Source organism: Pinus tabuliformis, chromosome 4_1 (assembly GCF_031772625.1).
Source record: "Pinus tabuliformis cultivar Carrire ecotype Pingquan chromosome 4_1, CPIR1, whole genome shotgun sequence".
Classification (NCBI taxonomy): domain Eukaryota; kingdom Viridiplantae; phylum Streptophyta; class Pinopsida; order Pinales; family Pinaceae; genus Pinus; species Pinus tabuliformis.
The window spans coordinates 367099627-367123996 of NC_142303.1; the positions used below are offsets into that span (position 1 = coordinate 367099627).

A 24370-nucleotide genomic window follows, 5' to 3' on the forward strand; every position below is an offset into this window, starting at 1 on the left:
TGGCAATTATAACTCATTGGTAATGATTGTGAATTATGAATATGATGCTTTGTGAAAGACTAAAGTTGTTTCATTTCATCTCATTATTCATGTTTCATTTTATAAATTTTTAACATTTCATATCATGTTAACAGTTAGAAGTTAGGACTTAGAAATATCTTTGATATTACTTCTTGTAATGGTTAAACTTGGCTTACAAGTACAACTTGTTACTTTGGTGATCAATGATGATAAATGTTATTGAATTGAATGTTATTTTAATTTATTATTTTACTAAGGTTGATGACGATTATAATTTCTAGATGATTGATGTGATATGGTTCAATGATCAATTTATGTTTTTTTATGTTTTTTATGTCTATTTCATCATTCTACATGTTTTTGTTGACATATATGTATCAAAAATTAAAAAATATAAAAAATATATATATTTTTAAAAAATCGCTCCGGGATTCGCTCCCAAACCTGGAGCTTCTGAAAATGGTCGCTCCCGCTCCCGCTTCCGCTCCCCGCTCCCGCTCCCGCTCCCGCTCCCGCTCCCGCTCCCGCTCCCGCTCCCGCTCCCCGCTCCCGCTCCCGCTCCCAAGTAACACTGATTTATTTTATGTTGTAGATGGTTTAGATATTAAAAAAATTGAAAAAAATTGAAAAAAATGAATATTTTTGTACCAAACGATTTTTTCCCGATTTTTTCCGATTATTTCCCGATAATTACGATTTTTTCCAATTTTTTTCTCGCGTCGATATTATCCCGATAACGATTAATGCAACATTGATCCCAACCCCTGGTGGGCGATGAACTGCCTCACCTTAAGGGGTTGTCCATTGCTACATATTACACATGATGCTATCCATCCCCTGCAGCCCCGAGCAGTTATGAAGAAAAATCAATCAAAGGTAAAAGACATATGAAGAAGGGTGGGAAAACAAAGGCTGGGGTAACTCATATACCACGATTTGCTCCCACCTACACTTATATACCTAGTTGTGGGCTTCCCTTATTATAGCTACCCTTGCACCTTGACATGTGGTCTGGTTGATTTCCCTAATCCCCAAGCCATTCCATTATTATATAATTTGCCACCTACCTCTTAATTGATGTACTATGGACATGCCACCCTGTTTAGAGGTTGGAACCACCTAATAGGGTCCTTGGTTAACCCCTTATTGAGCTTGGAGACACTTGTACACGCCAAAGCCCATTATGGAAGCGCATGCCACCATGAAGTGCCCCATTGATGCCATGATTTGTAAGCATTATTACTTGATTATTCTAATGATTTGTTGTATTGGAGGGCAAAGGGATGCATTGGAGCTTATGCAGGATTGCAGGTGGGTCTTCATTTAGGGTTTAGTCTCCCTATATAGGGTCCTAGCCCTCCAGAGGGTCACATTGGCACTTGTAGGGTGAGTGTTGAGAGCCATGGGCCTCCACCATAGTAGATATTACTTCATGGATCCATGACAACGTTCACTAATTGCTCGTGTTTCGCTTTTTGGATGAGGATGATGCACTCAGTCCACCATGCCCAGTCGGCTCCACAGTTGCACCATACACTTGGTAGATGTTCCAGGATGCCTCCCGCTACAGAGGGAGGGCATATGTCATTACTCCAACCCTTACAAATGGTCTACAATCATATTTGATCCATCTGGAGACCCACGAGGGTGTCCTTGTGCCCCCACATCCACTTGGGAGCACCACATGTTTTTGATTGGAAAACAAGGGACCAACCCATTCTCCACTATGTTTGGAGTCCATTTCTACATCAGGGCACCCCTTGGACTTCATCAGGCCTCCTCAAAGGCCCGACAACTCACTTTTTTGATCATTCGACCCTCTTGAGAGGCTTATCTTTCCATTATTGAGCTATTTGGTGGGCTTGTCACCAAAAGTTTTGTTATTATGCACATTATTTTATTTTAGGGGCTAAATTAGGCCTAATTAGCTAAATCGAATTCATTAGAAAGTGTATAAATAGAAGTGAGATGAATCATTTTGGTCATCATGACTTGGATTGAATCATTCTCTCATGTGAAATTTTTGCTATTCTTCTTGGAGGACGAAATTTTGGATGAATGGATGAATTTTGATGTTTGGATCTCTTCATTTTTGTCTTGGAGCTTTACTATTGGCATATGATGATGATTGGATATCCTTTTTCTTACATGTAACTTTGTAAGTACTATTTTAATGCTATTTTGTTATTTTCTTATGCCACATGCATGTTGTTGGGGATATTTGCTATATACTAGGCTGAAATTTATTGCTTTTCTTATGTGAAATTGTGGAAATTTGTCTTTTTATAGCTCTGCGTCATGTCATGGGCCATGTATGAATAAGTGAATATTCCTAGGGATATCTTGTCGAAGTTATATCTTGATAAGTCATCACATATGGCAAATCAAAGTGTAAATACCTTGAAGCATTTGTTCACATGCCCTAATTGCCATGTGAAATCGCTCTAGAGGCCTCCTTGACTAAGTGAATCCACCCAAGCATTGGAATCTCCTTGATTCCATTTCTCCCAAAGGATTAAGCATTGATCCTCCATTGGTGATCACTCTAAAGCATATCGTTCTCACCTCCTCCCTTTCTTTCTAGGCCTAGCCCCAATAGGTGACCTGGGGCATCATTTTTCTCACATTTCACCCGTAAAAAAAATTCGATCTCTTACTGTCTACTGCGCTGTTGTCTCTCCTAGGATCCCTCCAAGTTTGAGGCAATTCCGACGGTGGGATCTTGAGATATTCCAAGCCCTAGCTCCGAGATTGATTCTTCACCTTGGTTTCCCTTGGCTAGTGACCTCATTGGGATCATTGCATCAAAATTTGTGAAAATTTCCCCTTTGATCCCCTTCTTTCCCTCAATTAGGTTAAGCACACCCTTGATTGATCAACTCCACCCCGTTGACCTAATTCTGGGCTCACTTGGTCTCGTGTGGTCCCACAATTTACTGTATATAATTTCATAATTACGATTTGGAAACCAATAGGACTAGGTCCCTCCTTTACAAGTCTTATTTGAAAACCCTAGCCCTCAAAATCCCCTTGGCACTTCTTAGAGAGCCTTACACCTTGCTTCTCAAGCATGTAAACCATACAATTGAGTCTCTCTTCTGAATAGGCCTTAGGAATCTCTCCTTATCCTTTCATCGACCAATTTATCTAGTGATTCCCTTTATACCGGGTATCCTCCCATCGGTGAAAGTCTGTAAAGAGCAGCGAGCCTTAACTGAGGTGATAGTTGACTATGGCTCCATTGTTGCCGTTGACCTAGTAGTTGTCCCTTTAGGATCTGCTCCTAGGACTCCTGCTAGTTTGAGCGGTAACAATCCCAATCCCCTCTACAACACACTTGGCATTTTTGCCAAGCTCCACATGTAGATGTGAGTCATCCTTTGATACATTAGTAAATAGATCTTGTGATCACATTAGTAAATAGATCTCGTGATCACCTCATATGACGAGAAGCACCATTATTCATGAACAAGGTAACCTTGGCTATGGTGCCAAACAGATAGGACACCAATGAGAACTCTTGTCGAACTTGGTGGCAAACTCACTTTTCTGCGTGTCTAGTAAAATTGCAGCCTATTGTGCCTTTCCATTGCCCCTCTTCTTGTTTAGACACAAATGTGCATAATGGCCTATCTTGTGAAAAGCAGAACATTTCACCTTGCTCATATCTTCATTCTAGCCTTAGAGGTGGCCTGTCTAATTGAATTCTTCTTGGCCTTCCCCTTGCCTGCCCTTGGCCTGACTGGCAAGGGAAAGGCTCTCTTCATCACCCTTGTGTTGGCCTCCATAGAAAGGTTCCTCTTGAATCTCCTATTGGATGAAATCATCCCAGAGTCTCTCCCTTGGGAAAGTTTTCTCATGCCACAATGCCTTTGATGAAAGGAGCCCATGGCTTAGCGAAGCCGTTCAGGATTGTCCTCACTATCTTTGGCTCTATCATGATGTCCCAACTACAATCAACTCATCACGAAGTTGTGCAATCCTTGTGAGATAAGAAGCTACTGTATCTGATCTGGTCATCTTGGTGCCCCTGGGATTCTCTCTCAAGTTCTCAACACCATCTTCCAGTTTTAGTTATCACTCTGGTATAGTTTTGTCAGAGCCCGTATATTTTTGTCAGAGCCCCCCACATACACCGGGCATTCTTCTTTTCGGATAAATGAGAGATCACATGATCCTTAACTACATCTAGAATAATCCTTCTGGCTTTCACGTCCTTTTGGTTACGGGCAGCCAGTTGTGTAGCATCAGTAGGAGGGGCGAGTTTTTATTCTGCAAACTCCCAAATGCTGTTCTCCACTAGTATCATTGCTATCCTCTCCTTCTAGTGACTATAGTTTGATGTACCCTTCAAACATTCTTCTAATCTCAACCTGGTTGTGGCCATCCTTCCAAATCAAATACTCAACCAAGAAAATTTTACTGCTGGAAATTGATTTGCTGCTGTGTGAAACCTGATCTCCTACTTCTTAGAGTTGAAGCTCTGATACTATGCTGAACTTTTAACACCAGATCTGATTTATTTTTCTCACAATTATTTTATACCTAGAAAATTATTGATACCAAAATTAAAATCTGAAATTGTGAAAACAAATATAATGGTGTTCTCAATTTTCATAAATAAAATATGTAGCGGAAAATTAAATAGGAAATCACCACAAGACAACAGAAATGTTTTACCAATAAATCCCACCTCGGTTTATATTAAAATCTGGAAAATCTAGGGCCTAGACCCACAGAGAAATTACATAGAAAAAGAAACAATGGAACCTGTAGCAATTTGCCCCCACTCAGGAATTTTGACTTCCACAATTTCAGCACCCCTGTAGCAACTCGGTCTGCCTGCTGGAACTCGGCCTCAGCGGTTACGGCCTCCTCCTCCACATAGCATACCATAGGCTGCTGGAACATAGCCTCTTTCAGCTGTTACAGCCTTGTCCTCCACGCAACATACACTCAGCCTGCCCCCAGATTACTTCTCAGCCATCTTGGCCTGCCTGCAGATCACTATCGGCCCTCTCAGCTCTTGGCCCGTCTCTATCTGCATGCTAGAACTCAACCTACCAACATGTGTTCACTTTAATTCTGTAGCTGCACCCTTTTCCCCTTCCTCTTCAGTCACTTGAACCTTTCACTCATGAGACAATTGCTTCCTCAAAATGCAATGTGTGTCTTCATCCTCTCCCTTAGGTTCTCTTTATAATTCCTTATTGAGCCAAATCTCTAATCTCCAAAGTGATAGAAGGCTAGGATTAAATCCTAACTCACTTATATCAATGGTGGAGATTATATATAAATCACTTAAATAATTAGATTATTTATCATTAGAAACTTTAGCCAAAAGCCAACATTAACTCTTAAATTAATTAATGTGCTTTTCCAAGTTAAAACTTTGGAAATGAATCATAATACTTGCTCCTCTCGAACAAGAACCTAAAGAGGACTCTGTCCTGCATGCAAGACACTTAGCCTATGCAGAAGACCTTCCGATGCTACAAACATCTACATTTGTCCAATGGATTGTGCACTAATTTCTGGTCCTGCCATCCACTTTTTTCTTCAACTTTTTCAAACCTATTTTGCTGGTAATTACCGTTCACATCACTTTGAGCTGGAGGAGAGACGGCCAAAAGAGTATAGGAGGGTTAGCGAGGTGACAGTGGCCAACCTCCTAGTTACCCAAGTCTGCCATCTTGGTGCTCGGGGCTTTTACACATTCTGGATGACAGTTGAGCTGTAACAAGTCCCATTGATGCCTTTTGGTTATCTATGGACAGTACCATAACTTTTCTCTTTCTCATGGAATGCTTTTTAAATTTCAACCAGTATTGTATTGGTTAAGAACCTTCCCAGTAGCCTAGTCTTTGTCCCAACATTTTTTTTCCATTTCCTTTTTTATACTTCAGGCCAATATTGGTATTCTTTATTTCCTTTTTTAGAATAAGTTATGTTCATCTCTTCCTTGTCAAAAACTGTTTTTGGCTTCTAGCGAAGATCAGGATCGATGTCATGAATTGGTTACCACACTGAAAATGAATCTAATGCATTCTTCTGAAGTAACAGTTACTTATTGGGCATCTTGTGTTTCTATATCCATCTGGAGCGTCTCTCATACATGTCCCAATTAAACATTCATTCAAACTCTCTAAAAGAGGGAACATGATCATAACATGTGCATGATTTCAATTTTCGGAGGATTAATATTTATTTGGGGATTTGGAAATTTCTAAGACATCGAGTTATAACTTGTGCCTGAGAAAGTGAATAGCAAATAAAAATATTGTGAAGAAGGAACAATTCCAGCGTTCTAACACTGAAGAGGGCTTTTGCCTTATTGTATAATTCACAGTTGTAATGATAAAAAAGACATAATAAATTCAGGTAGTTATGAGTATCTTGCTTGTTGATTTTTCCTTTTCAAGAGTAATCTGTTTTCATGGTGTCATATAGATTTGAACTTTATTTTTCTATAACATCCAAAAGTTAAATGTCTTGAATCATTGTTGTTTTCATTCTTCAGCTGAAAGGAAGCGCAGGGAACAACATCATGAAATTCAACAACCTGGGGTGATTCCCAATGCATCATACCCATCTGGCTATGGTGCACCAATTCTAGTAAGTTTAAAGCTAAGTTTTTCATGGTGGTGCTTTAAGTTTGTGGCATTGATTCAAATCGAACTGTGAAGCAGATACTTTTGTATCAAAAAATGAGTAATAAAAGAATTAGGGATTTAAACGGAGCAGGAGGTAGCCACAAAGATTGTTATCATTTTCCTCTTTTGTCCCTTCTGTTATAATTGTGCATTTTCATTATGATTATCTACTGAACTTGCCTTGAGAGAACCAATTGCATTAGCAGTTTGTTGTGCCTACCGGCAGAATTTTTTTTGTGGTGATGTTTTAAGTTTGTGGCATTGGTTCAAGTCCAACTGCAAAGCAGATACTTTTGTATCAAAAGATGAATTATAAAAGAATCAGGGGCTTAAACTGAACAGGAGGTAGCCACAGAGATCGTTATTGTCTTCCTTTTTTGTTCTTTATGTTCATAGTTGTGCTTTTTCATTATGATTATCTAATGATATTTCCCTGACAGAACTAAATGTTTTAGCAGTTTGTTATACCTTCTGGCAGTTTCTCTTTTCCATCAAAACTTTATTTATTGTTACAGACTTTTGCTAATATTGGTTCCAGTTTGTGATCAGTAATTACCAGTTATTGCTCCATGCTACTATCCAACTTGATAGCATTTAGTATATAGAGGATCTTAAAGTCTGGTCATTATCTAGATACCATCTGAATATGAACCGAAGACACTAGATTGAATGCATTGATAAAGTGAACTCATGCTTTAAGACATTTATTTGATAGTAAGATTCTTAACATGTTTTTTTTTTTTTACTTTGGGGATTGTTCAATTCATTCAACTTTTAGCATTCTTCATATTGTGCTGTGCTAATCTCACTGCTATGAACCTCTCCATTCATGTATTATTCCATGCACAAACAAGGGGATGGAGCAATACATGAATGAAGAGGTTCATAGCAGTGAGACTACCACAGAAAAATATGGAGAATGCACAAACAAGGGGAGATGTATTTACAGTATTTCCGGTAAATACTACATTTATACAATTAGAAGCTACAGGACAGCCAGTTATGGTTGCATGAAAGATGTATCTGGCTTGAACTTGGAGCAATCTTGCAATAATTAAATGAAATGACATGTAAAAATATAACAAACCTCCCAACCCATGGTGAGGTGTGGGCATGTAACAGGTGCAGAGCAATGTTTGAAGTTTGTGCCTAGGGGACTGCCAGCTCAACTTAAAAAAATCAGAATGAAATTCAGTAAAAGATGATTGAGCTTCAACTTATGTGTTGATTGGGCATTGATGATAGAGCTTCTCTGGAAACAGAAGTTAAAGTTTGCTGCTTTAAGTATATGGAGATTGTGGCTACTGAGAATGGAAAGGTATTCATTTTTGTACTAGCAACTGCATGCTGAGGGAACAAAATCTGTATTAAAAAGCACATCAAAGCCAACCTATGCTTGTTCCTATGTGGCTACATCTCATTGGCAGGGGGAAAATGAATGTTTAAAACCTTAATTTGATTTAAATAAAATATTTTATTATAACACTATAACAGATTGATTGAAGACAAAAAGGCACCATTAATTGAAAGGGTGGGTTGTGAACTTAAGCAAGTAGTGAAACAGTGCTTCATTTGGGAGAGAGAAGGGGATTGCTATATAAAGATTGCTTAATTGACAGGGTGATATGTGTTGAAGCAGAGGGACTATCTAGTGGTGGTTCCAAATTAGGGTGAATTTCATATCTTTAAAGTGCTTGGGTAGGGTATATGAAGTTTGAATCGAGCATTGCGTGGACTAGGTGTGTATGTATTAGACACAGGGTAGTGAGTAGGCTTCCGAGCTTAAGCTGCATTGATATAGTATCCAAAATGGAAATGACATATTTTTTGAAAATATGGATAAAATATGTCATAGAAACTATATATATAGATATCATATCTAGATTTTACCCACCAAAGTGGGTGACCCCTTTGAGAAAACACACACACACACACTCTCTCTCTCTCTATATATATATGTATATTTTTCCTATTACCCACCCAAGTGAGTGATCCCTAGGAGAAAGCTTTTCTCCCATTCTGTTCAGCATGCTAGGTGACAACCCTATGTGATCAACAGATAACTAGCCTCAAATGCCCTCCACCTGTCATTTGGACAATGTTTTATGTTATCTAGCCTACTTATCAGTTGAAAGTGGGCGATACATTATAAGGTATGTTGTAGCCTAAGATGGATGCCTAGATTAATGTGGGAAAAGTCCCTAATCCCACTAGGTGTGGCCTTAAGGCAAAACACTCAGAGAAGGGGCTGTCACTTGATCCCGACTCTTTTCGTTTAAGCTCTCTCCTTGTTAAGCTAAGGGGTGGTTCCTAAAGAAAATTCTAAAGGATAATTTGTTAGATATAAGAAGTCCTAGGAGATGGTTAGTAAGGAAATCACCATTCAATATAACTTGAAATGAAATTAGAGCTTGATTTAGCAAGTACAAATGTTTATGAGCATATAAACACCAGTAATGTAAATTCAATTAGTTCAACAAGATATCCTGCAAGACAAATTATGAGAGACCAGTGCCTTTAAATTTAACTTGCAAGAAATATATGTTCAAAGGTAAATTATGGTATTGGCAAATGAAAAATGATCTTTTAAGTTACAAGAATAACAAAGCTGCAAAACAATTGTTAGCGAATCAAAACCACAATAGATTATATACCAATTCAAGATATGAGCAACAAGATAAAAATGAATCTTGCAATAGAAGAAAGCTTGTACTTTAAAAGAGATGCTCAAGTAAGCTATAGCGTTAAGAGACAATTATCATGAGCACATGAAAATGAAATAAGCAAGTACAAGAATATACAATGTTTGCAAGTGAATGAGATGCTCACAATTTGAATTGTACAATAACCAATTGCTTCAAGATGAGACAAAGTTATGTGAGTGTGCGAGGCAAAGTGGTCTTGGTAAATTTTAATTAAATGCCTAATCTATAGATTGACTTCCCCTCAATTCCTTCAACTTGGTAAGGACTGAGGTTGTTGCAAGAAGGCTAGGATGAGGAGGCTAAGGCCTCATTAACTATACCCACCTAGGACTTCAATGCAATTGACATGCCTTTGTTCCTACAAGGGACTCGGCCACAAGAGCACTGCGAGGTCACACATTTTAACCTTTGCTCCAAACTCAAATTTAGGGAGATTGAATGATAGTTAGGGAAGGTTGCCCTAAATAACTATCAACCAAGCTTATGCTTGGAGGTAAATTTTAGAGATGCAAATTAGATGCATTGTTAACACATGCTCCAAGTAAGATTTAGCAATTAAAATGAAATGCTTTCAATGTGAAATACCTTTAGATAGATCAAAATACCATTTCACTTTAAATGATCAAATTAGACAGTTGATGAGGTGCGTTCAGAGTGTTCAATGACCAATGAAGCAAGTGCAAATTACTCAATGAGGCACAAGTAAATGAGATCAAGAAACTTAAGACTATGCCAATGAAAATTCCAATTAGATCAATTGTTAACCAAATTACTCAATGAAATCAAAACAAGCTAATTAAATGATATGTGATTTAGGACCACATGCAAATGAAGACTAGAAGCTAGATCTAGAAATTATATAATGCAAGAAAATAAACTAATCTAGCAATTTAGTGATCAATTAACCAAGAGAATCTCCTACCAAATGAGGAGATGGGGTACCATGGGGAAAACCCCAAGCTCCCTCGAGGAGAATTTTCTTTTATTATATTACAAGGTGAAACCCTCTTAGAGAGAAGAGAGGGCTTTAAAATCCTTAAGGAGGGTTTACAAAGAAATATAGAGCTTTGAAAAAGAAAACCCCTCCTCAAGATACAAGATGCAAAAGAGGAATTTATTTTACAATGATTATGGCAATAGTTTATAGTGAAAATTTCCTCAACAAACCAATTGATTCCTCCAAAAGATTTTTGCTTAAACCCTAGCCCTCCAGGAGGAAAGAAAATGCGCAAGGAGAGAGGGAGAGGCCTTCTTTTGCTCACGGTTAAGGAAGGAAGGCCTCAGAAAATTTGATCTAAATTTTCCCAAGCCTCCAACATGAGATCTCTTCAAAAGATTTGTTTGAAACCCTAGCCGTCTAGCCTCTTAGAAGGCAGATTTGCACAAGGGAAAAGGAGAATAGATGGCTAGAAACACGAACAAGTGTAGGATCTAGCTTAAAAAATAAGATGTATATCTCTTTGATCTCCCAAGTGTTCACCTGCAAGAAAAACTTATGAAGATATTTCAAGCCGAACCCTCTTCTTCAGCTAGATTTGCTCAAACATAAAAGAGAGATCCAAGTATATACAAAGAAATAAAATTTATATACAAAACGGGTTAGATTATATACACAACTATTTACAAAATTTAAAAAATGCTAGGCTAAAGAGTATGAGGACACCTTTATGCTTTGGTAAGCAAGCAATAAGCTTTTAAAATAGCTAGATTATTCAGTGAAAGCTCATTGAGAGGAATATATTTGAAAATAGTCAATTTCCTCAAGCTATTGCAAGGAAACCCCCTTCACAAATTCGTTTGATAAGCCTTTGAAGGATATCAATGCGGGTTCTTCTACTTCTATTACTTGAGAGTTGGTCAGTCCAACCAAAACGTCCTCGAATGGCCAAGATCTGGTTATACATTTTTGTTTTGAGGCCCATTTTTGACCTCAAAATTTCTCCAATGGTGGTATTTCTTGTGGGTATTCACGTGTGGTATACTGTATAATATTGCGACAAGGCCAAGTTTTTGCACTTGAACAAACTGAATTTTAAGCAACCTTTACACTTGTTTATGAATTCAATATACAAGTAACCTATTATGAATATAATATATAAAAATAATATAAATAATAATAATAATCATAATAATGATTAATTAAATAATAATAGTTGGTTATTGAAGAGACACGTCCCAAGGACATGATCATTCATGAATGGGCACCTACCTAAGTATATAAGCAGACACTCATTTGTAATCAATATCATATCTTATCCCTTGTACATTCAACTTTATTCTATAATGATTTTACTTGTCCTATGATGGACATTCTTATATTCCAAAGGATCCTGAATCTTTTGTTGTGTATATGAACTTTGTTCGTAACATTGGTATCAGAGCTATTCGACCCTCTTGCCGCTTAAATGTTGCACAAAGCCACATTTCATGATCACTAGGCCTTTGGCCATCAATCCTTCATCGAGTTTCATTGTTGTTGCGGTTAAGGCTATTAGTTACACAAAGTTTTTGGAGGTTCTCCATTTTTCCGTCAGGCCTTTGGCCATTAAAAGAGGATATATATATAAAGAGAAAAGATAAATTAAAAATATATAAAAAATGTCAGAAAAAATTGAAAAGAAAAAAAATGTCTTTAGAGCAGTCCGACATCGCCATAGACTCCCACAACCACATTAAACTCCACCCCCACAAACTCCTACGACTGCCATCGAACTCCACCATACACGACATCCTGCCACCGCAATGAGCCTCCAATCGAGCCATAGTCTCGTCGTCTGCCCTCCTTGAGCCACTAATCGAGCCACAGTCTCGTTGTTCGCCTTGTTAAAGCCACCAATGCTAGTAAGTGATCTTAATTATGGAGATGGGTTCCGCCGTTGCGAATGAGTCATCATAGACATTTAGAACAAAAGGTGTTAAAATTGGGAACTAGGGCCAAACTCCACATGGGTCATCTTATTTATGACAACAGATATTTTTCTTGTATTCCTCTCTCTGAGAGATGTAGGATTGATCTAAAGATCATCCGATTTCGACATGTACAAATGAAGTTATTATTTGTTTTGATTATGGACAAATTGTCAAGGTCGGCCAATAGAGTTATGTAGGCGCAGAAGCCCAACAGTCACGTCCATTCATCCTCAACGTTTGCTATAAATTCATGATGCTTGAGCCTCATTTGGACATCACTCATTCACTCACATCTCTCTCTCTCCTCATCTGATTGGGAACCAATTCTGGGCAGCTTTCTCTCTCACACATGTGAAGGAAAGGAGGATGATTTTCTGTTTTAGGCGTTGACCAGTTTGACCGAATTTTAGAGGCTATTTTCTTGGGTTGCGTTGACCAGCGTTGACCTTCCTTGACTGTGGATTTGGGTGAGAAATTTCTGTTTGGGCAGGCCGCAATTCTTGGCATGAAAACCGAGGCTGTTTGACCCCTGCGTTGACTAACGTTGACTGGAAGGTTGACTTTTTGACCAATTTGACTGTACTTTTTCAGACTGTTTTGGGCTGATTAGTCTTGCTGTTGGAGGCCGAAATTCACTGGGGACCAAGCTGGATTGAGGAAGAATTCTGCCCTATTGACCAGTGTTGACTTTTCTGGTTAGGGCTCTTTTGCTGCTATCATAAATTATCACATTTGTAAATTGTACTGTCTCTCTACTAAACTATTGAAGAATATAAGAAGAATTGATTAAGGGTTTCCCCACATTGGGGTTTGTCCTTGTCTGGTACCACATCTTGTGTCCTCTTGTCTTGGCTTGTCTTCTACTGTTTATGTTTATGTTCTATCTACATTTTACTGTCATGTTGATGTGATTGCTAAACTGGATATTGATATTGGGCTAAGAAAGAAATTGAAGTAAAATTGCTCTAAAGCATAGAACATTACCATTGTTACCTAAAGTTAAAATGGTATCAGAGCTAAGGTGAAGACAAAGCCCAAGAAAGAGTGAAAGAGCAATCACCAAAGACAGTTGGACAAGGACAAAAGGCTAAATGGGTTCCTCATCCCACTTCCTGGCTGAAGACAAGCTCCGTGAAAAATTTGACTATCATGGATGGAAGATGTCTCTTGATTTGACCTTGGAAGAACAAGAAGTGTTGGATTATGTGAAGGGTAAAATCCCTGAGCCTCCTTAAAATGCACGATTGCTGCGAAGACCAAGTACAATAGGGTTGAAGTCAAAGCAAAGAAGATTATCAGAGATTCCATTGACAAGCGTTTGGTGGCCTACATCTCCGAATTGAAGACCTCCAAGGAGATCTACGACAGGTTGATCAGCATGTTCAAGGTTAGTAATGCTAATCAAATTTTATTTCTCAAAAATAAGTTGAAGGATATTAAGAAGGGCAAGGACGAGGATATTCAATCCTACTTCTTAAGGATCACTGAGATCAAGAATGATCTACTTTCGATTGGAGAGGTCATTCCTGACAGGGAACTTACTATCACCACCCTTGGAGGACTCCCACCTGAGTGGTATGTATTCAGAACCACTATACTCAACAATGATCGAATTCCAAGGTTTGAAGAATTGATGTCGAGATGCATTCAAGAAGAAACAAGAATGCTAGAGCAAGAAATTTCTTCTAATTGAAGCAGTCCCACTGCATTCTCCGCTCCTGCGAAAAGGAGAAATAATGCAGGGTTTAAAGGTCATTTCAATGGAAAACCTAGATCTAAGGGAGGAAGGAAGGGTAGGTGCTTTGCTTGCAATAAGTTTGGCCACTATACAGGGGAGTGTCCAAATAGAAGGGACACATCGCATGATGATCACAATCATTCCAGGGGCAACTTCAACAACAACGATCAAAGGAATGGTAGGTCTAATGGCAAGGGAAAAAGGAATGTGGGACATCAAGGAAATGGTCGACCCTCTAAGAAAGCAAGGAACTCTAGGTATGAAGAATCAAATGTTGTTAACAATAAGCAAAAGGAGTACTATCTTATATCGGCCCTCTCCACTACCTCTCCACCGGACACTTTGGGGAATTGGCTAGTTGATAGTGGTGCCTCAAGGCACTTCACCTGATACAAGGGAGCTCTCTCTAATCTGATAGAAAAGGAGAGAAACTTGGATATCATCCTTGGAGACGATGCCACCTATCCCGTGAAGGGAGTAGGGAATTATACCATTCAATTGAATCAAGGTAACACTATTCATTTACAAGAAGTACTATATGGACCCGATCTCAAGAAGAACCTGGTGTCCATTTCAGCAATAGAAGATAAAGGATTCAAGGTGGCTTTTATTGATGGAAAGGTACATGTTTGGAAAAGAAATTTTAAAGATGCTTTTACTCTTGGGTTCAGGGTTGACACTTTGTATCAAGTTGGAGGAAGTCCATTGGGAGCCATGTCTTGTGACACATCTTTACAATTTGAACTATGGCACCGGAGGTTCGCCCATCTTCATTATAAGGCCCTACCTGATGTGAGACAGATGGTGACAGGTATGCCTGAGTTCAAAGTAGAGCATGAAGGTGTATGTTCGGGATCTGCCGAAGGAAAACTTACAAGGGGACCATTCCCCTCAAGTAATAGCAAGACCACGACATATTGCAATTGATCCACTCCGACATATCTAGTATGATGCCCGTAAACTCCTTGGGAGGATACTTATATTATCTCACCTTTGTGGATGATTATTCTTGCAAGACCTGGATCTACTTCTTGAAGAAGAAGGATGAAGTGTTCACCTGGTTCCAACACTTCAAAGCCTTGATTGAAAAACCAATTCGAGAAGAAAATCAAGATATTGAACACTGAGTATGAATCCAATGAATTCCAAGATTATTGCAGAGGCATTAAGAGGGAGACTACAACGCCATACAACCTCGAGCAAAATGGTGTGGCTGAAAGGAAGAATCACTCTATTGTAGAAGTTGTTCGTGCCATGCTTCATGATCAAGGCCTTCCGAGGTTCCTATGCGCTGAAGCTGCAAATACCGCTGTGTATGTTCAAAATCGATGCTCTCATCAAGCATTGGACTCCAAGACTCCTGAAGAAATGTTCACTGCTAAGAAACCTGATGTCTCTCGTTTTAGAATTTTCGAAAGCCTCATATATTTTCATGTGCTGAAAGAGAAAAGAAGCAAATTGGGTGCATTTGGGGAGAAAGGAGTCTTTGTTGGCTATAGTGAAAATTCTAAGGGATATAGAATTTATGTGGCTGGTCAAAGGGAAGTTGAGACAAGTCATGATGTCACCTTCGACGAAGATATGGCCTCAGGAAGATCAACAACCTTCCTATCCCAAGGAAGGACAAAGAAGCTGACACCGGAAAACAGGGTGCAAAAGAAGATGAAACAATGCCAGATATTGATGAACCTATGGATCCTATTGATCCTCCTCCTCCAAGAGGAGACCCTCATGGCTTAGGGAGACTCTCGAAGATGCCAAAAGACATATTGCACCAAGGGGGACTTTCCGTGAAAGCAAGAAGCTGAACATGTATCAAGGATACTTGATCGTCATGAGCACTATCATTCAAAATGAGCCTTTATCATTTGAAGAAGCCATGAAGCAACAAGTATGGAAGGATGCTATGAATGAAGAATACGAGTCAATTATGAAGAATGATGTTTGGGATGTGGTCCCTAGACCCCGGGACAAATCGGTTGTCACCTCTAAGTGGCTCTACAAAATCAAGCATAGAGTTGATGGAAGTGCATAAAAGTTCAAGGCTCGCTTTGTTGCTCGAGGTTTCTCTCAAAAGGAAGGAGTAGATTATGATGAGCTATTTGCACCTATTGCCAGATACACCACCATCCGCTCGATCATAGCCCTTGATGCCTCGCAAGGATGGAACCTACATCAGATGGATGTCAAGACCGCTTTCTTGCATGATGATCAAAGAGGAAATCTTTTTGGAACAACCCGAGGGGTTTGAGGTTCATGACTGAGAATCTCATGTATGCAGGTTGAAGAAAGCTCTCTATGGTTTGAAGCAAGCACCTCGAGCTTGGTATGAGAGGATTGATAGCTATCTGATGAAGTTGAGATTCACTAGAAGTGAGGCCGATCCAAACCTTTACTTTAAGGTTGAAGATGATAAATCTCTCATTTTGGTAGTTTATATGGACGACCTCTTTTTAATAGGTGCAGACCCTCTCATTCACAAATGTAAGATGGAGTTGGCTTCTGAATTTGAGATGAAGGACCTAGGACCGATGCACTACTTCCTAGGGTTGGAGGTCTGGCAAAAGCCAGGTGAAATTTTCCTATCTCAAGGAAAATATGTTATGAATATATTGGAAAGATTTGGGATGGTAGACTACAAGCCTGTGACTACCCCAATGGAACTTAACTTTAAGAAGTTATGTGGTAGTGTTGTCGAACCTGAATTAGGAAATGCTTTTGAGTATCGTCAACTCATAGGAGCACTAATGTTCTTGGTGAACTCCCATCCGGAGATATGTTTTGCAGTTAACACGTTGATCCAATATATGGTTGAGCCTCATCATATGCATTGGATTGGTGCCAAGAATCTTTTTGAGATATCTTCAAGGCACAATCACTCATGGAATGAGATATACTGTCGGAGATGTGAGGTTGCATGGTTATTTTGATGCTGATTGGGTTGGCAGTATGGTGGATCGCAAGAGCACTTCTGGATGCTGTTTTTCTTTGGGTTCTGCTTTGATATCCTGGATGAGAAAGAAGCAAAAATAGGTTGCCTTGAGCACCGCTGAGGCCAAATACATAGCTGCTAGTATGGCGTCCTGTGAAGCTGTCTCGTTGAGGAAGCTCTTTAGTGCGCTGTTTGGACATGTGTTGGATACCATCGTGATCCTCTGTGACAACCACAGTGGGATCCGATTATCATAGAATCTCGTGTTTCATGATCGCTCCAAGCATATAGATATCATGTACCACTTTATTCAGGATATGGTACAACGAGGAGTAATAAGGCTCCATCACATTGGGATTGATGAGCAGGTTGCCGATATTTTGACAAAGCCCCTGGGAAGGTCAAGTTCCTGGTTTTCCGAGAACGACTTGGAGTCGTGGGGAGACCCTCTTATGAAGGTCCTGTATGATATGGAGATTGAGCTCTGGGAGCTCCGGGGGGCTTGGGGTACTTTTTGGAGTGATGAGCAACCATAGGGTGAGTGGTTCGACCTTCCCCTAGTGGTTTGCTGGGTACAGGGTGAGTGGTTCAGCCTTCCCCTGTGATACCCCGTGACTACATGTAGGTAGGATGAGTGGTTCATTCTTCTCCTGCTGAGACATTCAACCCATGTAGTCTGGGACTCATGAGAAGTACCTCTCATCTGGCCAATGAGTAGGGAAATGAGGATAGGGACGATAGTACTACCGATGGACGAATCGTGTACTACCGTACTCCCTATGCTAGGATGAACGATATTGATCTGGGATCAATTGGAATTGACTTCGGGTTAGTAAGAGTGGTATGAGACACTCTCTTTTATTTGGGATTGACTTCGGGTCAGCAGAGGATGGTATGATACATTCTCAATCACTTCTTCTTCTTCATAGTTCAACAGAGCAGAGCAATGCAGAGCAGTGCATTGATGGCAGAGATAGTATAGATTGGCAGACGGATTAGCAGATGGACTTCTCCCTAGTTGAGAGGGAGTGTTAAAATTGGCAACTAGGGCCAAACTCCACATGGGTCATCTTATTTATGGCAACTGATATTTTTCTTGGATTCCTCTCTCCGAGAGGTGTAGGATTGATCTAAAGATCATTCGATTCTGACATGTGCAAATCAAGTTATGAATTTATTTTGATTATGGACAAATTGTCAAGGTCGGCCAGCAGACTTATGTAGGCTTAGAATCCCAACAGTCACGTCCATTCATCCTCAACGTTTGCTATAAATTCATGATGCCTGAGCCTGATTTGGACATCACTCATTCACTCACATCTCTCTCTCTTCTCATCTGATTGGGTACCTAATTCTAGGCAACTTTCTCTCTCACACGTGCGAAGGAAAGGATGATGATTTTCTATTTTAGGCGTTGATCGGTTTGACCGAATTTCAGAGGTTGTTTTCTTGGGTTGCATTGACTAGCGTTGACCTTCCTTGACTGTAGATTTGGGTGAGAAATTTCTGTTGAGGCAGGCCACAATTCTGGGCACGAAGACCGAGGCTGTTTGACCTTTGCGTTGACCAGCATTGATTGCACTAGGGCTGTGTGTAGGGTTGACTTGTCGACCAGTTTTGACTGGACTTTTTCAGACTGTTTTGGGTTGATTAGACTTGTTGTTGGAGGGCGAAGTTGACTGGGTTTGTCCAAGCTGAATTGAGGAAGAATTCTGTCCTCTTGACTACGTTGACTTTTTTGGTTAGGGCTCTTTTGATTTTGTCATAAATTATCAGATTTGTAAATTGTACTATCTCTCTCTCTGTTGAACTATTGAAGAATATAAGAAGAATTGATCAAGGGTTTCTCCACATTGGGGTTTGTCCCTGGCTGGTGCCACATCTTGTATCCTCTTGACTTGGCTTGTCTTTTGCTGTTTCTGTTTATGTTCTATCTGTTTTTTACTATCATGTTGGTGTGATTGCTAAACTAGATATTGATATTGGGCTAAGAAAGAAATTGAAATAAAATTGCTCTAAAGCATAGAACATACCGTTGTTACCTAAAATTAACAAAAGGGAATTAAAACACAGGAGTGAGGTCGAGTTGAAAAGTATCATATAATTCCCACGCAGATTGAAGAACCCAAACTACTGTTTTAGATCGAACCGTACCTTCCGTACAATCAACCATTTTTTTTGTATGACGTCATCCATGGCTTTCATACAATGAAAAAAATTAAATCAGTATATTAATCCATACAATTACATCCTTTATGGGGCAAGTTATTAGAATTTAACTAGAATAACTTTATAAAGTTATTTAAAAAAAGGTTATAATATTAAATTACTTTATAAAGTTATAGTATTAAATTACTCTTGATATATAATAATAATACTAAGGAATATATATATATATATATATATATATATATATATATATCGAGATTTTAAGTTGTAGAAGTTGATATATACATTAAAAAAGAGTATTTCAAGGTTATATATATATATATATATATTCTAAACGACATTTGAAGTGTACATTGTCGACAAAATTATCGACGAACACAAAAGGGGGTCAATCATTGAAGAGAAAAGAATGGAGTCTATAATGGAAGAGAGGGAAATTTTCAGAAACTTCATATAACTATGCTTCAGTGCTATTTAGAATTAAAGGGACTCTTGTAAGAAAAGATGTTACTATTTCTATCTTGCTTGCCGAAGATAACAATTATATAAACCCTAAACTCGCTAACCAATTGGTAATTCCTGAGTCAAATATAATAAAAAAATTAGACCTCTAGAACGCAAAACAATATGACATAATCAATTTACAATTGAACTTTGGGGACTATACATTTATATCCCAATTCTCTGTTCAATCCCTATGGGGTAATCGAGGTGACATAATTTTGGGTTGACCCTGCATGGAATCACTAGGGTCATTCATTTTAAATATGCAAAAAAAGTTTATGACATTTTCCTACAACAAGAAAAAAATAACGCTATAGGACGTTACATTGAAACCAAATTTAGTAACACCAGAAGACATAAAATATATCTCAAAAATAATCCTTCAATAAAGTCAAAAGTCAATGCAAAATATGCAAAAGAAAGTTGACAAGGTTATCAGAGACAAAAACGAATAAGTTTATAGCCTCAAGGACCACAGTGAAAAGTTGCTAACGCAAATAAAGGAGCTTAAGAAGGAATATAAGTCATTGGAAAAGAAGGTCCAACAACTTATCGAGAAAGAAGTGTCGAAATCTTCAAATGTGGAAATTCAAGTTGAAGAAAAGGGAACAAATGCAAATCCCATTAACCTCACTGTTCAAACAAGTCCAAACCCAATTGAAGCCAAATCATACTCAAATGTTGCAGTTCAAATGACATTAATTTCAAGTGATGATTTTGCTGTTAGCTTAGTAACTTCCATGCATGGAGGAAATCAGATACTTAAGGTGAATCAAGAAATCACCACAAGTAGGATAAGGGGAAATCAGATGATAAGAACTCCTTATCGACACCCAAATCATAAAAGCAGACATCTCAACTAGTTTGGAAATCCATCACTTAGACGAGAAACAAGTGACTTACATTCCAAAGAATATTGATGTCACCACAATTTGGTCTTGTGATAACAAGTCATCTCAGGTTTCCAGTAACTACAAGATTCCATCGAAGATTGATTTAGGATGGTTAGATGCCTTCTTAGTTTGACAATTTTGTTTATAACTCAAAGGATCCTATGTTGGATGAAAGTTGTCATTGATGTCAAAGTGCAAAGATTCATGGTCTAAGGATAAGTCTTTCAAAGCATGTGATAATAGTTCAAGAAGCCCTAAAGGGCAAAAGGGTTTAAGCCCTAAAATGCAAAATCGACCGTCCAAAGAAAATCAAGGAAAAGGTGGTCAAAGCCAAAGCAAATTCAAAAAAGGACTATATGATCATGTAGCCCTCGTCAAATCATTTCCAACACTAGGTGGCACATCTCCTAACTCCTCACGATTGAGGAGAAACTAATTTTTGAGATTGACTATGTGAAATCAAGTCCCTCACAAGGATGACCTAAAAGATTTAAACTTAAAAATACATTAAGACATAATATGGATAGGTTGGCGCCTCATTAAAGTTGACGTCCAAGATTGTGTATAAATAAAAATGCATGTTAGGTCATTTGGAACAATGAAAAAAGAGAAGTGAACTTGTGGATATGAGGAAGAAAAATATATGGTTCATACCTCATGAACTTGTAATAGGGAGGAGTTTCTCAAGCAAGTTTGTTTTCTGAACATTGACAGCTGACCAAGCCGGAAGAATCTATCCAAGAGAAGGATGAAATTTTGGTTTCTTGTTGAGTGGTCATCCACAATGGAAGGAGGCTTGGTTAGGCCATCTGTTGTAGGATAAGGGGGACCGAATATGTTTGTTACAGGTCAGGATTACTGGAATATTAGGTCCACAAAAAAGGAGATGTGTTTGAGGCTTAGGACTACAAGTAATCAAGCCACAAATCCTCAGGAGGGTGTTGAGAAACGTAACTAGTTTTGGTCTTCATAATTGTTGTACTCAATTCAGTATGTATCTTATGTAACAAACAAGATAAGAAGAAAGAAAAAATATTATTATTAAAGCATGGGTTTCATGCTCATTATTGATGGTCTTTTAGGTAAAAGCATGTTCTTCGTGCTTCTAGTGTTTGTTAGGTCTTAGGATTTATTGTCATGAGTCAAAGGAGTCAACATCATGCTTATAAAACCCTTCCGGGCAATTTGTAATTGTACAAAAAGAATTAATTTTGAGTCTAGAAAGTCCTGGAATCTCGAAGAGTACAAGTCGACCTTGGGATTCTCAAGCCAATCACGGTTGGAGGGTTTCCGCACATTCTAGTGTTTGATGTTGACAATCTTATCTTGATTGGAGTAGACAACTTCATTCAGGACTGCAAGGCAGATCTTGCAAGAGAGTATGAGGTATTTGCAAGAGAGCACGAGGACATAGATGCACTATTTCCTTGGGTTGGAGGTATGGAAATGTGATGGGGAAATCTTCTTGTGGCAGGGGAAGTACACTACAAAGATTCTCAGGAGGTTTCATATGTAGGATTGCAAGCCCGTGACCACGCCCCTAGTCACAAATTGGAGGAAGGTGGATGCTAGTAGATGAAAGCGAGTAGATGCCATGTTGTACAGGAAACCCATGTTGATTTTCCAGTGTAAGAGATACAAGTACTTTATTTCTGAACTATGATAATTATTTCCAATGCTATATATGTTGTTTAGCGTAGCAGTAAGATCATTTCGTAATCATACTTCAGAAATTCGACCAAATATACAATAGAGCAATAGAGACCACAATGCATGAGACAAGAAGATTTTACCCTAGGAAAATCCACAATGGGGAAAACCTAGCCAACATTTTCCTTAGAGAATCAATGCAACACGAGATACATCAAAGTCAACTAACCAGTATGATGACCAACCATCAAGGACCAAGTCATCCCTCCATAAATTTGATCAAAGAAGCTCCCTAATGAGGTCACGAAACATCCTGCAAGCGTGCCTCAGATATTGCACTTTTCCATTGAGATCAATCTCTGAATGCGCACTATAACCAAGAGATATATCACAGAGATAGGGTCTTTAAGAGGGATGAAAAGAATCCTGTGATTCTTCCTCAACGTGTGCACTTATCCACAAAGATATACCTTAGAGATGAGGTCTCCAAAGGGATCGAAACACACCCTCTATATTAGCCTTAAAACTTGAATGGTGCCACCAAAAAAGTATCTCAGATTTGTGTACCAAAACCATAGAAACTTCACACAGACCCACAAAGATTTATGCCACAATTAGACGTCTAGATCTTGGCTTCCTTGATTGAAGATTGGCAGCTTCGGTCGGAATTTTCACTAGCATATTGATGGAGAAAAATAAAGGATGAAAATTGAAAATTGAATTTATATTTTCCCTCCTAAATCTACAAGTTGGCCTCACAACTAATTCAAGTCAGCTAGGCCCCAAAAGGCACCCATTCGACCTCCTTCAAAAGGCTATATAAAGGAGACCTCTCCTCATTTGTACACATCGAATCTGTCTTGCCTATCTTTGATCCAACGAATTTTTGAAGGAGAAAGGAGGGCCAAAACTTTTGGAGGAGGGTTTGGGATGTCATCTTGTTCTTGGGTATTGGTTTGGCTATTCTCTTGATGTTGTTTCTGATGTATTGATGAACTATGGACTTTCTCTCTCTCTCTAATAAGGAAGAATTTTTGGTTTTTCCCCTTGTGACCTTTGTTCTGGCATCAAGCCTAATTTGTGTCTCTTGGTTTCTTGGTTATTTCTCCACTGCTCTCATCATGCTTAATGATTCATGTATAAGTGCTTAATGATGTTAAATGGTATATGAAAAACTAATGCTAATAATGAAATTTGAAGCTGTTATTTGTGTGAGTAAATTTTTCTTGTTATGTCCTAGTAAAATCAACACTTTCTCCTTTTGATTTCGTCCTTCAAATGCTCCTTGTATCCAAATGCTCCTTGTATCCTTCGCTTGAAAGGAGAAAAGATGTGTGATCCAAGTGTGTCTTGGAGGAGAGCGAATAGGCTCTTTTTATAGTGATTCTTCCATGCGAAGGGGTGTGACTCTTGGGCAACTGACTTGATCTTGGAGGGGCCGACTTGGTCACTTGTGGAGGTAAAATACAAATTCAAAATTTCATTTTTCCTGCTCTTGATGAGCCTTATAATATTTTTTCTTTTGAATACAAAATAAATATTTTCCCTTTTCTTGCAAGCATGAAGAACATGCCTCAAATAAATTTTCTTTTACAAATATAATTCATAGTTCACAATTACGAGTACAAATGAAGATATTATAAAGACCAACTATAGCTACAAAATTCAACAACTCATTGGGTCGTTGATGCACTTAGTCAACACACGACCTGACATATGCTTTGCAATGAACTAGTTGAGCCAATTCATGATGGATCCCACCAGAGATCACTAGGTTGCTGGGAAGTGCATCTTGAGGTATCTCAAAGGAATGGGAGATTATGGCTCATGGTACAGACAGGTTGGTGGAGTGAGGCTTGAGGGCTTCATAGATGCAGATTGGGCACAAAACTCTACAGATTGGAAGAGTACTTTAGGCTGTGTCTTCAACAATGGGTCAACAACTGTTTCCTGATTCAATAGGAAGCAAAAATCAGTTGTACTCAGCTCAACAGAGGCCGAGTATATGGCTGCCAACTTGGTAGCATGTGAAGCCATCTGGATGAGGAAGTTGCTTGTGGGTCTTTTCAAGGAGGAGTTGGAGCCCACAGTGATTCATCGTTACAATCAGTGTTGCATTAAGCTCTTTGAGAATCTAGTGTTTCATTACCGCTCCAAGCACATTGAGATCAGGCACTCTCATCTTTGGACTCTTT

At 38.8% G+C, this 24370-nt stretch overlaps 1 protein-coding gene across 1 annotated transcript in view; it reads left to right on the top strand.

Moving 5' to 3' along the window:
* Window positions 1–24370, top strand: part of LOC149175841 (U1 small nuclear ribonucleoprotein A-like) — a 126864-nt gene that overhangs the window by 81252 nt on the left and 21242 nt on the right. Inside the window, exon 4 of the mRNA XM_089419752.1 lies at window positions 6542–6636. Coding sequence (XP_089275878.1) covers window positions 6542–6636 — 95 coding nt within the window. The remainder of the gene's footprint in view (window positions 1–6541; window positions 6637–24370) is intronic.